Consider the following 13,307-nt stretch of genomic DNA (forward strand, 5'->3'; position numbering starts at 1 on the left):
GATACCCCCGCCACCCCCGCCAGCCTCGCTCGGCGTCCGGTCCACGGCCCCCGCTGCTGCCCCGCGCATCCGCCCGCACAACTTCTGGCCGAGCGGGGAGGGCAGAGGAGGCCTCGGGGTGGCTGTGTTCGTTTGTTTGAACTTCCTCGTCGCCACCTCCCCTCTTTCCCCAGCCTCCCGACCTCCGCCCCCCAACCTCACCCCCACCCCGCCCTCCCCAGCTTCTGGACGCGAGCGGCTGCTGCCGGGGGTGGGGGGTGGGGAGTGTTTGCCGAGGGGAGGGGGGAGGAGGTTTAAAAAAAAAAAGAGGCGAAGAAGAAGAAGAGGAAAGAAAGAGATCGCGGCAGGGGGAAGGGGAGCGGACGGGAAGCGATTTTTGCCGACTCGGGACCCGCCGCCGGCGTGCGCGAAGAATGGCGGCGCTTCCCGGAACGGTACCCAGGATGGTGCGGCCGGCTCCGGGGCAGAACTACCCGCGCACGGGGTTTCCCCTGGAAGGTAAGAGCGCCCGGGGTGGCCTCCCTCCTCCGCCGGGGCCTCCGAGCCCTCGGAGAGATGACAATCTTGGCGGGGCGGCGGTGGCACGAGCACGGGGGGAGCCGGGGGGTTCCCTTCCCTTTTGGGTCCGAGTCCCGGCGCCCGACCCAGGAAGTTTCTGAGGACCCACACTTGTCCGTTTTCGCGTGGGTTTCACCGACCGGCGGCCCCAGCGTCACAGGTCCTGGGTTCCGGCCTTTCCCCGCCAGGCTGAACTCCGAGGCGATCTCGAGTCCTGGTCAATTTCAAGTCCTAGTGGATCTCAACTCATTCCACTATTTTCAGATACTTTCCACCTAATACTTTCTCTGCTCTCCCGTGTTCTGCCAGCTACGGGGCTTTCTACTCTTGTTTTGAATTGTTCTTTTCACCCCGGGATGGTTTAACAATCCCTTTTATTTCGAAATACCAACAGTGTGTGATGTTTTATATGTCTTAACTAGGACCTCGCCTTCGAGGCTGGAAACAAACAAAAAAAATTACTTCGAGGCTGAAGTAATGAACAGTAACGATTTCCACCCCCCAGAAACTTTGCACTCGGGCTTCCGAACTCTAGAAATCCCTCGGGAGAGACCTCACGACGGCGAGAGGGCACGGAAATGTCCAGACAAGGGGAAAGTGTTAGTTTTCTAAGGTGTCCTCCCTAAACACACGGCACCGGGGATGAGCCGGAGGGACTGGCGGGGTGAACCGGTTCTCGGCTCCGGCAAGGGCTGAAGCGCACCGAGACCATCTCCTGCGGTTTTGTTTTGCTTTCTTTTCTTTTTAAAGTAATATTAGGCCTTCGACCTGTCAACTGAGGGATCCCTGGGCTTCTGGGGGTAGGTAGCCCAGGATGTCAGACGTGGTTAGAGATAGGTGCGACTTTTTTAAAAAAATTAGTCTTCTTATAATTGTGTGAGCCACTTGTGCGCATGGAAGGGAAACAAGGCAAGGCGGGGAAGGACGGGCAGGCAGCCTGCAGTCTACGGAGGGGGCTGTCCCTCCGGCAGCTAGACGGCGCGGGGCCCGGAATTAGACCGCGGCGAGGAGAGCGGCTCCGTGATCAAGTGCGCGCGAGCAGCCACGCAGGCGGAGAGCGCGCCGGCCCGGGGATTTGTCGCAGCGCTCTCTTGTAGCGAATGCAAGTAAAACAGGCGGCCGTGGCCGCGCAGCGGATTAGGACAATATTTGCCCAACATGACGGAGAATACTGAGGAGAGCCGAGTGCTGGTCGCTAAAGAGGCTCTTGAATATAAAGTTGGGCGCTCGAGAGCTCTCCAGCGCTAACGGCATATCCCGCCACGGAGACCGAGTCACTCTGACTTGGCGACGCACGATTTCTGATTAAATCCGAGGGTGGCTTCAGGCACCCACTTTTCCATGGTGGGGGGGGGGGGACCGGCAGAGCGAGGGGAGGAGGCGGTAAGAACAGCTCAGCCACCGAGCCTCTGCTCGCCTCCTTTCTTCCAATTATACTGCCAGCTCCCTCCACTCCCGGGGGCTGTGAAATCGTTCTAATCTACCAGATCTCCGCAACCGCCGAGTCCCCAAATTGGGGGGATCGAGGCTGGATTAGTGCATCGGGTGTCCCCCCCCACCCCCAACCTTCTGGGAAGAAATTGTGTGGACTCTGCATTAAAGCCTCCTCCGCGTGCTGCCCTCCCCGGCTCACACGGAGGAACCGCTTCTGTCTTCCTGGTTCCCAGAAGGGACTCTGGCCCATCTGTGCACCGGCCTCTCCGAACCTGCAGGGACAGTTCATAGGTGTCTGAGGCCAAATGAGTATTTGATTTAGGAGCTTGCTGCTAGTGGAGCAGATCACCCCCAAATTATCCCCAAACGAAATCTGAACTGCGAGAGGGGTTAGAAGGAAGTGGAGTCCCTCGAGGGGCAGCCAGGAGCCCCTGGGGACAGCAGCCAGCGGCTTTCTGTCGCAGGCCCCTCTGCCGGCCCCTCTGCTGTGCCTCGGCCATCCAGTTATGGGTAGGACTGTTCTGCACAAGACGGGGCTGTAAATACTAGTAATCAACCAGCCTTTCCAGGGCCCATATCCAATGGATCAGACTTGACCACTTAGAGCATCGAACCGACCCGATGGGCCCCATTGCACCCGTTATCAGCCTCTCTAGGAGGCAAGCAGACCCTCCGCCCAAGCTGCCTGCGGCCCAGGGAGGCACGGTTCCAGAGTCCCCAGGCTCCACGGTCTCTGGGCTCTCCCCTCTCCCCTCTGTGTCTCTCCTTCCCCTTCTCAGACACCCCCCCCCCCCAGGTGTGTCCTCCTCACCCTTCGTGCAGCAGGACTGGGGACAGGCAGCATCTGGGAGGACTCTGGCAGCCGGCCGTGACCACTCTCCCCATCCCTGCCGGGCCTTCCCTTGGCTTCATGGCAGCTTTCCCCCTGACATCTGAACTGCCACAACTCCAAATGTGGGGGGCAGAGATCTGCTTACAGGGGTCTTGGGGCTCAAACAAAACTGAAGTCCAAAGGGCAGAACTCAGTGTCGTATCCTCATCCTCACCCTGGGTCTCTCTTTTTCCTCATCTCCCCCTTCCCTCTCCAGTGTCGACTCCGCTTGGCCAAGGCCGGGTCAATCAGCTGGGTGGGGTCTTCATCAATGGGCGACCCCTGCCAAACCACATCCGCCACAAGATTGTCGAGATGGCCCACCACGGCATCCGGCCCTGTGTCATCTCCCGCCAGCTGCGTGTCTCCCACGGCTGCGTCTCCAAGATCCTCTGCCGCTACCAGGAGACCGGGTCCATCCGGCCTGGGGCCATCGGCGGCAGCAAGCCCAGAGTGAGTGTCTTTGCCGCAGAGCTGACAGCCAGCCTTCCCGTGGCTGGGGGTCCTGGCTGGAGCCCCACTCTCAACCTTGTGTCATCCAGTAGCAGTAGGGAGTCTACCTGCTACCTATGGGCAGTACAGTGGAAGAAGGTCCTCAAGCCCAGACCTCCTCCATTATTTGAATTTCTCAGGGATGGGGATAAGTGGGGTCCAGATTGCCCAACAGGCCATTGAATCATGACTGTGTTGTCCCTCCATCTGCCCAGAACCCCGTTGCCATCCCAGATGAGGGAAATCTTCCTTCAGTCTTGCCTGGAATAGTTGGGGGGTGGGGTGGGGTGGCAGAATCCTAATTAGGTTTCTAGTTTATTACCTATCACTATCCTGTTGCACAGTCCCCAGCCCCAGCTGCCTTCCTGGGAGCCAGGAACAGGTTTCTGCAAAGGATGAAGCCAGTCTCAGAATGGAGGCAGGGTGACCAGAGCCATCAGCCTGGCCCCGGGGCTCCTGGGAGGTTGATATTAAAAGTGTCTCCCTCCCCCCACCCCATCTTTCCACTCCGACTCTCCCACCTCCACCTCTGAAGCAGGTGGCGACTCCGGACGTGGAGAAAAAGATCGAAGAGTACAAGAGGGAAAACCCAGGCATGTTTAGCTGGGAGATCCGAGACCGGCTGCTGAAAGACGGGCACTGTGACCGCAGCACCGTGCCCTCAGGTGAGAAGGCAGCTGAGCCAGCAGGGCTGCCCCGAGTCCTCAGCCTGCGTCTTCTTTTTCCCAGTCACCATGGCCAGGGCTTGGGTCGTGTGGGGCTGGAGCTGGGAGCCGAGAGGAGATGATGGATGACGAGGAACTTGGAGAAAAAGTTAGGAGAAAAAGCGCCAGAGTGCAAAGGAGGCGAGGGCACTGGAGGGAATTAAAACCATAAGGAAGATGGGAGCAGGGAGGGAGGGAGGAAAAGAAGTTAGGAAAGAAGACAGGAGGGGAAGGAAAGGAGGGAGAAAGGAAGGGAGGAAGGCCGGGAGGCCGGGAGGGAGAGAGGGAGGGAGAGGAAGGCGTTGAGCAGAAAGTTACAGAGTTGGGTGACAAGGGAAGTTCCCTTGGCGCCTTCGCAGAGAACGGCCTACAGAGATGAGTCCAGCCTAGAAGGGTAGGTCACAAGCTCCCTGGACTTCTTTCTTCAAGTCACCATTTCTGTGCTGTTGCTGCCACCGGCCCCCAGTGGGCCCCAAACGTGGAGGCCCTGGATCTTGCTGCCGGCGGGGGGGAAAGTGCCCCGGGTGTACGTGTGTGTACCTGAGCATTCAGGCTGCGGGGCTGCGAGTGTGGGGAGCAGCCAGCGGCCGGAGGGGCTCCGGGGAGGTCCTGGGGGTGGGGTGGGTATGAGTGCATCTAGGAGAAGGGACAGGCTACCCACTTCGGTATTCTTGGGCTTCCCTGGCGGCTCAGCTGCTAAAGAATCTGCCCATGGCGCGTGAGACCTGGGTTCGATCCCTGGGCTGGGAAGATCCCCTGGAGAAGGCAATGGCTACCCACTCCAGTATTCTGGCCTGGAGAATTCCATGGACTGTATAGTCCACCGGGCCGCAGAGAGTCGGACACGACTGAGTGACTTTCACTGACGGACTGAGGGTATGTGATAGTGCAGAGACGTGATAGGGAGGCTCTGGGTGGGAGCCTCCGCCTCGGCCTTGGGGAGTCCTGCCCCCGGGGAGTCTCCGTGCGGGTGACAGTACCCGCGCCTCCCAATAAGCCTGGGTGTTTGCCTGCGATAGGGGTGGGGTGGGTGTGACCCCCCGAGTGTGTGTTTAGAGGGGAGACGCGCTTCCTGGCTTCTCCCAGAGCCCCAACGACTTATACCCGCTCTTTTGCCTTTGAATTTCTGAGGTTTAGTGAGTTCGATTAGCCGAGTGCTCAGAATCAAGTTCGGGAAGAAGGAGGAGGAGGACGAGGCGGATAAGAAGGAGGAGGACGGCGAGAAGAAAGCCAAGCACAGCATCGACGGCATCCTGGGCGACAAAGGTAGGGGGCCGCCCCGCCAGGGCCGCCCGAGCCTGCGGGGCTTCTCCTGCGCCTGCGTGCGGGCCAGTGGCGCTGTCCCACCGCGCCGGCGGGCGGAACGAGAACCTGTTGGGGTGTGTGGGGAGCGCCCCCTCGGCGCGCCCCCCGGCCGGGCTGGGAGCGGCTCCCGCGACGCCGGTGCGCGACAGAGCGGGGTCCAGCCGGCCTCTGCGTCCCCGGGGACCCGGCAGCGCGTGGGGGCTCCGGGAGCCGCGAACCGCGCGCCCTCGCGCGCCTGCTCCAGCCGAGGGCTCCGGGCCGTGCGTCCTCCGGGGCCGGCGTTTTGGCTGCCAGTCCCGGTGTCGATCTATTATTTATAGGAAACTTGGGCAAAGGGGCGGGGGGCGAAGAAGGAGGAGCCGGCCCGCGGCTCCCTAAATGAATTTGTTAACCAGACCCGCACACGCTCTTTAAACGGTCCCTTGAAACCCCGCCTGACAGTTGACTGACCGCTGCAATCAATAAAAATTAGCGCGAGCCGCGTGGGCCGCTGCCTCACTCTCCGACCCGCGACGCCAGGGCCGCACAGACAGCGCGGAGGCAGAAGCGTACATTTTTAAGGCGCTTTCCTCTCGGGCACGCGCCAGTGGGCCCAGGGGTGGAGGCCAAGCTCCCAGATGCCGGGTGTGGGGGGGGGGGTCTCCGTGGGAGGGAGAGTTTCGGGTTCCACCACGCCCTCTCCCCGCTTTTAGCGGGGCTGGAGTCTGAGCCCTGCCGTTTTGGAGATGAGCTAGGGAAGGCATTTCTCTTTCAAGCGCCTGCACGCCCAGGAAAAGGGTGGGGGTGTGCTTTTGTTTACTGACGGGTTAGTTTCAGGAGAAAGGAAAGTCCTTCCCCATCACCGCTGTCTCCACAGGTCTCTTTGAGACTTGGTCAGTGTGTTTTGGGGGGGGGGGGTGGTCGTGGAAAAAGAAATAGAAACGCAAGACCCAAAGTCACAAAGATGGACCAGGGAAAGAAGCTAACCCCCCAGACACAGCGCAGGGAGGCAGCAGGCAAACAGGAAAGGCAATGGCCATTATAACCTCCAAAAAAAAAAGTGGCTTGGGAAAAAATGGGGGAGGAGTGTCTTGAACCCCGAAACTTGTTCAAGCGCACAGTTGTTTGAGTTTCCTTCCAGAGGGTTATTGAGGTCCGCCTCTCCTCGCCTCCCTGGAACTTCTCCCCGGGTCTCCCTCTGGTTTTCAGTAGTCTCTCCCAACCTTGAAGATGAACTTCACAGACAAAGCTGGCTTCCAAAGACTAGTCCCAGCGAGGCCCAGCCCCCACAGGCCTGGTCTAAGGGGGGAGGGGGGGAGCAGGGGCAGCCCAGTGTGAGAGCAGGCTGGGGCTGGGGAAGGGGCGGGCTATTGACATTCAGGGCCCCTAGTAGAGCCCAGTCCCACCGGGACAAAAGGGCAGGAAAGAAAGGGAGCGGGCTGGGCCCGGCACCCTGCTGTGCGGAGCCGCGGAGGGCCTGGGGTCTGCAGTGGGGGGGGGACCTGCATGCCAAGGAGCCCCTGGCTGGGCAGAGGCAGTCTGGGATCCCTGCGTGGGGACCCTCTCCATGTTTCAGTTTGGACTAGAAAGGGACTTAATTGGACTTCCTTTGTGGGGGGCTGGGAGGGGACAGAGAACTCAAATAATCTTTCCTGGTCAAATACAGCACTGCAGATGCATCTTCTGAGAGGTACCCTGGGAGGAAAGAAGAGGTTTGGTTTTGTTCGGAGAGACTTTTAAGTGTGTGTGTGTGTGTGTGTGTGTGTGTGTGTGGCACGGGTATGTCCAATTCAGTCTGTGAGGAAGCACAACAGATGCATTTCTCCTGAGACAGAAGAGAAAGAAAGAAAGGGTAGCAAGTCTGGTCTGACGATGCCTTTGGCTCAAAGGAATCCAGGGGTTTCTAGTGCTGACCTGGGCTTACAGGACCAGCGGACAAGCAGTTTCGCTGGACAGAGGTTTTCCCTGAGTGGAACCGGGAAGCTCCAGGTCCCCAAGGGTTTCAGTAGGAGGCTGGCGGTTGCAGAGCACTGGCGCTTCTGGGAGTCTAGGAGCGGAGTTGCAGAAATGAAATGAAAGCGGTGGGCCGGGCGTCCAGAAAGCCGAGTGGCTTGGGGTGTGTGGAGCCCTGTGGCTGGGCGCTGGATGGCCCTGTAAGTGCATGTGTCTCTCAGTGTGGCTGTCTGCCCACCAGACTTTGGAACGGAATCGTGGGGGTCTGCGTGGATGTGTGGTGTGATCGCAGACTGGCGGGATGGATGATGTGAGAGTTGGGAAGAGAGAGGGGCTGTCTTTCCATCTGGGGACAAACGGTATCTGTCAGCTCTGGATGTGAGTACCTTGGCCAGTGACTGGCATTCTGGTGAACCACCCAGTTGGAAACTCTCATCTCTCTCCCAGGCCCCAGGTGTCAGTTTCATGGCCAAGTTAAAGGTGAAAAGACCTCCCAGCCTCCACCCGCGTGGGCCAGCTGGGGAGAGGCAGAGATCCCCTTGGGCAGAGCAGGGGGAGGGGTGCACACCCACAAACTTTGTTTTGGCTTCTTGCTCTTGACAAATGCTTTCTCCGGGGGTTGCCCCTCTCGTGGCGGGGAGTCGCCCAAGAAGGGGTTTAAGAGCTCTCCTCTTTAAGCGCTAAAGAGAGATCCCTCCCTGAGTCCGTTTTTTCCTATCGTCCGCTTGGCATTTAATAATGTTAAGACTTATTAGAGCTGGTAATGAAAACTGGGACTGCTGAATAGGAAACTGTGTTGGAGAGGGGTGTAATAGCTTCCAGGCATGGTAAGAAACTATTTATCCGCAATCAGTCCTCACTCTCAGAGTTTGAAGCACAAACGTTAAGTTGAAGGGTTTTAAAGCAGATTAAATTGAGCTTTTATTTCTGTGCACTTTCATCTCTGAACAGCTCACTCCTGCTCCCCTTGGGCTGATATTCATGAGGCTGTTCATATTTTTTTTTTTTTTTTGCTCTTATCCTTGTTAAGACTGAGTTATTAGGATTGTTGGTTGTGAGAATTCTCAGACCACTGCGGGTAGGAGCTCTGGCCACACTCAGCACACCTGGAAACGTTCCTTGCCCTCAGCCACTTGGCCTCTGTCCTCCTCACACCTTCTCCGAGGAGAATCAGGGCAGACCCAGGCAGGAACCCGGCCTGGGAAAGGCTTTGAGGAGGGATGGGGAAAGAAAAAGATTTTCCCAACCTGAGTCCAGGGAGATGCTTGTGGGAAATTTGATAGGGGTTTGCAGAGTCAAACCGTTCTGTGAGAGCTGAGTGAGTGAGTGTGAAGAAATAATTTAGAAAAACAGTAACAACAGTAATAATCAGTAAGAGGCCTCTTGCATTTGACAAGTTTAGGCTGAAACTGACCAAATCAGACCCAGTTGGTCTCTAGGGTAGAAAGCCCATCTGGGTCACAATTAATATGAAATAAGGGGGAAAGTCACAGGATTAAAAAGAAGAGTGTGCATTCTCCCGGGGAGAAGGGGCAAAGTCCATCTGAGAATCTGTTGACATCTGAAGTGGGGGCCAAGGGTGTGTGTGAGAGGCAGATTTGTATTTCTTTGCGTTTTTCCTTAATTCATTTTTAAAGCAGCGAACTTACAGGTGTGGGGTGAGAAATGACTGAGAAGGCAGGAAGGAGGGGAGAGCCCGAAGTCTCGGTTTTAGACACTTGTAAAAGGAGGTGGGAAACAATTTAATTTGGCAGCAGCGATAGCTGCTAATGCGGTTTTCGGTCGTTTGCTACACCGGAGGAAGCTGTTTTGATTGTGTGTACAAGAACCTGCCAAATTTAATTAGGCTCCGGGGGAGCGAATGAATAGGGGGAGGGGGGCAGGGCTCCCCTCAGCCCACGCGGCTTTTTCGGCTTCACACCTGGAAGGGGCATTGTTTACTGGATAGGCGAGAAGGGGAAAGGGGAGGGGAGGGGCCCCCAGGGAGAGGGGCCCCTGGAAGCGCGAGCGAGGGAGGGGTCGAAGAGAGTCCATTTATCAAGAAACAATCTGCATTGATTTAAACCAACAAGTTCCCTCCTCTGTAAATGTGTGTTTAGAGAAAGGTAATTGACACTCCACCAAATCAAAGGATTACCCCGGGTTGGCAATCTAATCAAACAGAGTCCAGGCGGGATTTGAGGCTGTTCAGAGTGGGATCAGCTTCGCATAATGGGGGCTCGGAGGAAGATGGGAGGGTGTCAGGCAATTCCCCGGCTTTAGGCAGCGCTCGGCGGTGGATATTCAGTGAGACCGGAGGGGGAGAGGGAGGGGGCGAGGGCTGCGCCGCGCCGGGGCGGTGGGGGGATGGCGGGAGCGGAGAGGGGGCGCGCGGGGTAAGGGGGGATCTACCCCGGCGGAGGGGGCCCTGGGCGAGGGGCGAACCCACACTGGGCTGACAAGACTCCCCCTGTCTTTCCTCTACTCCCCCCAACCGAAGACGAGAGAGGGGCGGAGGGAGCTGGGACTAACGAAGAACAACAATGAGATAACTATTACAAAGGCGAACCCTGGCGCGCGCGCGCTCGCAGCCCCAGAACCCACGGTAAATAAACAGAGTCGGCAAACTGTTTGCCAGATAAACTCGTGCCTAAATCGAGTGTGACGGGCAAAGAGAGAAGAGACAGAAGGAGATAAGGTTGGAGGGGGAATGAACGAACATAATCTAATAGAAAACATTTAGAAAACACACTTGAAACAAGCGAGAACAGGCGAGCGGAGGGTAATTACCCGCCCCGGAGAGCGGGGGACGCCTTCGGAGGGCTGCGGGTGGGGTCTCGGAGACGCGAGCCGCCGAGAGCCGCGCGCTGCGGAGGAGGGAGGCCTCTGGGACTCCGCAGGGAACCGGGAGAGGGTCCCCGGGGCGCACCAAGGAAGGGGCTCGGATCCCAGACTGAGGCTCCCGCGCGGCCCCCCGTCTCCGAACGCGTTTCGGAGCAGTGTGGGGTCCCCCGCTGCGAGGGCACGCGGGTTTTCTGTTCACCCCCGGGCGCGCACCGCCACGCACCGGCTGTTTCCAGGCGTTTGTACCCTAAAAGACTTGGTGTGCACGGCACAGCCGTTAAAGGAATTAGATATTTACCAGTTTGAAATAAGCCTGGCTAAGAAGAAGAGAGAAGAGAGAGAGACATTGAAAAGATGAGGCTGGGGGAAGACTTCAAACGAATTCATCATTTGGAATGGTGGAGAGGAGATTTACCAGACAGTATTGGGAAGTTATTTAGATATTAATAACACATTTTCCTGAGGCGCGACCACGGCGGCCATCTGCGCTGTTCTCCGAGCTATTTGGCTGGGTGAAATATGGGCGTCTCAAATGTTGGGAAGAGATAACGCAATCAGGCTAACCCTGGTCCTAAGACGGCATCGCAGCGTTAAACCCGGATTAACCTCCCCCCTCCCACCCCCGCGGCCCCCTCCCCTTTCACAGCTTTCCAAATTTTTCAGTGGAATTTACATGGAAGGATTTAAAAGCACATATAACAGTAGCCTTAAAGCAGTAAGGTGATTATTTGGGCTTTTTTTTTTTTTAAAGGACGTCTTTCTGAAAATGATAGTTGTCACAGTACATTTTATATAAATAATATTATATACAAACATTTATTTTTTTACAGCGAGAGAGCACTGAGCAAATGAGATTTCCTTTTAGGTTGCCTGTTTGGCGTTTCTAGTTACCATCATCAGCAAAGTTGATGAGGCTTCATTCCTAATGGGGACTAAGGATATAAACATGAAATGTACAGGATCCTGGGCTCTGGCTCTGGCCCTGGGACAAGCAGAGTCCAAAGCCAGAGAGAACTCACACCACATAATAGACGGCCCCTGGTGCCAGGAAGCCTTCCTGCTATAAAGGGGGACGTACTAGAGACACCCCAAAGGGGACGTTCTCCAGGGGCTTTGGGGCCTTGAAGGCCGTGACTAAGGGGGGCACATTCCAGGAATTCCATAAAAATAGTTCCTCTCCGTCTTCCACTCCAGGCTAACGAGGTAATTAGGAAACCCAGTTGGGGTTGGGGGTAAGAAGGGTTGGAAGGTTGGGACAATCCCCCCCCCCCCAGTTTTTGCTGTCGCGGTTCTTTCTGCTTCTCCCCCCCCCCCCCCTTCCCCCAGCTCTGGCTGAAAGAGGAAAGGTGGAAATGGGGTCAGCGCTTTCTGACCCGCTCTGGAGCGATTGGCCCCGGCTGGGGTCGGGTAGGGGGAGGGAGGGAACGCGCCTTCCCAAATCGAATCAAGGCAGAACGGTGACCTAAGGGGGAAACTTCCCCATTAGTAGATAGATCTCTCCAGAACTTCAAACAAAGTGGGGGGAAGGGAGAGGCTAGGCGGGGGTGGGGGGGGGGGAGTCCGGAGAGCGCGCAGGGGGAGCCAGGAGCTAGCCAAGGGGAGGGGCCTGCAAGAGGAAGAGACGGGTCGAGGGCAAAGGGGAGGTGGGGGCCAAAGGAAGGGGTGTAGGGAAGGGGGTGCGGGGGGGGGGGAGTTGCACTTGAAACTTCAGCCCCGGGGGAGCGGTGAGGTGTCTCCGATCACAGCAGCGAGGGAGCGATAAGGGGAAGTTGCGTACACCCCAAGTCTTCTTCCCCAGAGGCCCCGAGGGCATTCCAGGGGGCCTTGGGCTGCTCTCTTGGGCAGCTGAGTAAGCGTGGGTTGCCAGGGGCTGGGGATGAATTGGTTCAACTTCCCTGGGGCTGCGGGTCAGCACTTGGACGTTTCCAGGATGCGGTCGGCCGGGGCTTCGGGGTGTGCTGGGCCCGAGTCCGGGTCGAGAGGAAAGGAGGGATGAGTAGACACCTGGGAGACCCAGAGCCACGGAGGCGGGGGGCGGGGGGCGGGCGTTATCGGGGGACGAAAGACAGCCAGGAAGAGGGTGGAGAGCGTCGGAACAGAGGGAGAGCGCGCGCGAGAAAATTGAGAAAGACCAGCGCGGGAGGAGAGAACCTTGCCTAGAGCGTTCGCGCAGAGCGAGGGAGGCGCGCAGGAAGAAGGACAAAGAGGCGCAGAGGCACCGAAAGGCCGGCCTGGGCCGGGCAGATCAGGAGGGACCGCGGGGCCCGGAGACAGCCCGCGGGAGAGCGCGGGAGGAGAGGGCGAGCGCGCAGGGCCGGGCGGCGGCGGGAGGCGGGCGAGCCGCTGCCGTCCTTTTGATCCTCTGCGGCTTGCCCTTATCAGAAGAGCTTTCGGTGACACTGGCACAAAAGCAGTTCATCATATTACAGCGCGGCCCGGCGGCTCGCTGAGATCCCGCCGCTTAATTAGAGGCGAGCAAGTCGGGACGGCGGGGCGGGCGGGAGGCCGACCCGGGTGCTGGAAAGAGGCCGGCCCGCGCGCCTGGCCCCTCTGGGACTAGCCGCGAGCGAGAGGGGGCGGAGAACCCTTTCTCGGAGCGTCGCTAAAGAAACGTCCCAGTCCGGGTTGAGCAGCCCGGAGACGGAGGCTCACCGCCTTCCGGTTTTTAGCAGCCGCCCCTTCGAAATTCCCAGCTTGGGGAGGAGATGGCGCCCAGGCCATCATCCCCACTCGCAGCTTCGGACGCGGAGACTGGAGGGTGAGCAGAGTGAGTTACAGGACTGGACGAGCTGCCGGCTTCTAGCTGTTCTGGATCCAGTTCTCACCCACTCGCTCCCGGCAGCTGAGAGTTGGATTCCCGCCTCCGAGGGCCTGCTCTCCCAATCTCCGCCTGAACCCAGCAGGGCGAATCCGGGAGGGGCCAGGAGTGCTGCGGGGGCCAAGGGGGTTCTGCTACCCCCACCCCCCAACTCACTAGCAATGAAATTCTGAACAACTCTCTTAGCCCCCTCTGGGTCTTTTTTTGTTTTCATGAAAAACCAGAGAATTGCACCAAGTCAAAGATTCTCATTCTCTGGGGCGGGGGGGGGGGGGGGGGGCTGGACCCCTTTGAGAATCGGATAGCACCTGAGAAATTGGCCATTCACAGAGGTTCATACAGGAGGCATTTTACAGACAGAATATAAAGG

At 58.1% G+C, this 13,307-nt stretch overlaps 1 protein-coding gene across 1 annotated transcript in view; it reads left to right on the plus strand.

The window, feature by feature from the left end:
- Positions 1–346: 346 nt before the first annotated feature.
- Positions 347–13,307, plus strand: part of PAX7 (paired box 7) — a 68,527-nt gene continuing 55,566 nt past the window's right edge. The window contains exons 1-4 of the mRNA XM_070458447.1: positions 347–498; positions 3,081–3,316; positions 3,891–4,020; positions 5,197–5,325. Of these exons, the coding sequence (XP_070314548.1) occupies positions 414–498; positions 3,081–3,316; positions 3,891–4,020; positions 5,197–5,325 (580 nt within the window). The 5' untranslated portion in view covers positions 347–413. The remainder of the gene's footprint in view (positions 499–3,080; positions 3,317–3,890; positions 4,021–5,196; positions 5,326–13,307) is intronic.

The sequence above is a fragment of the Odocoileus virginianus genome, chromosome 30, assembly GCF_023699985.2.
Source record: "Odocoileus virginianus isolate 20LAN1187 ecotype Illinois chromosome 30, Ovbor_1.2, whole genome shotgun sequence".
Lineage (NCBI taxonomy): Eukaryota > Metazoa > Chordata > Mammalia > Artiodactyla > Cervidae > Odocoileus > Odocoileus virginianus.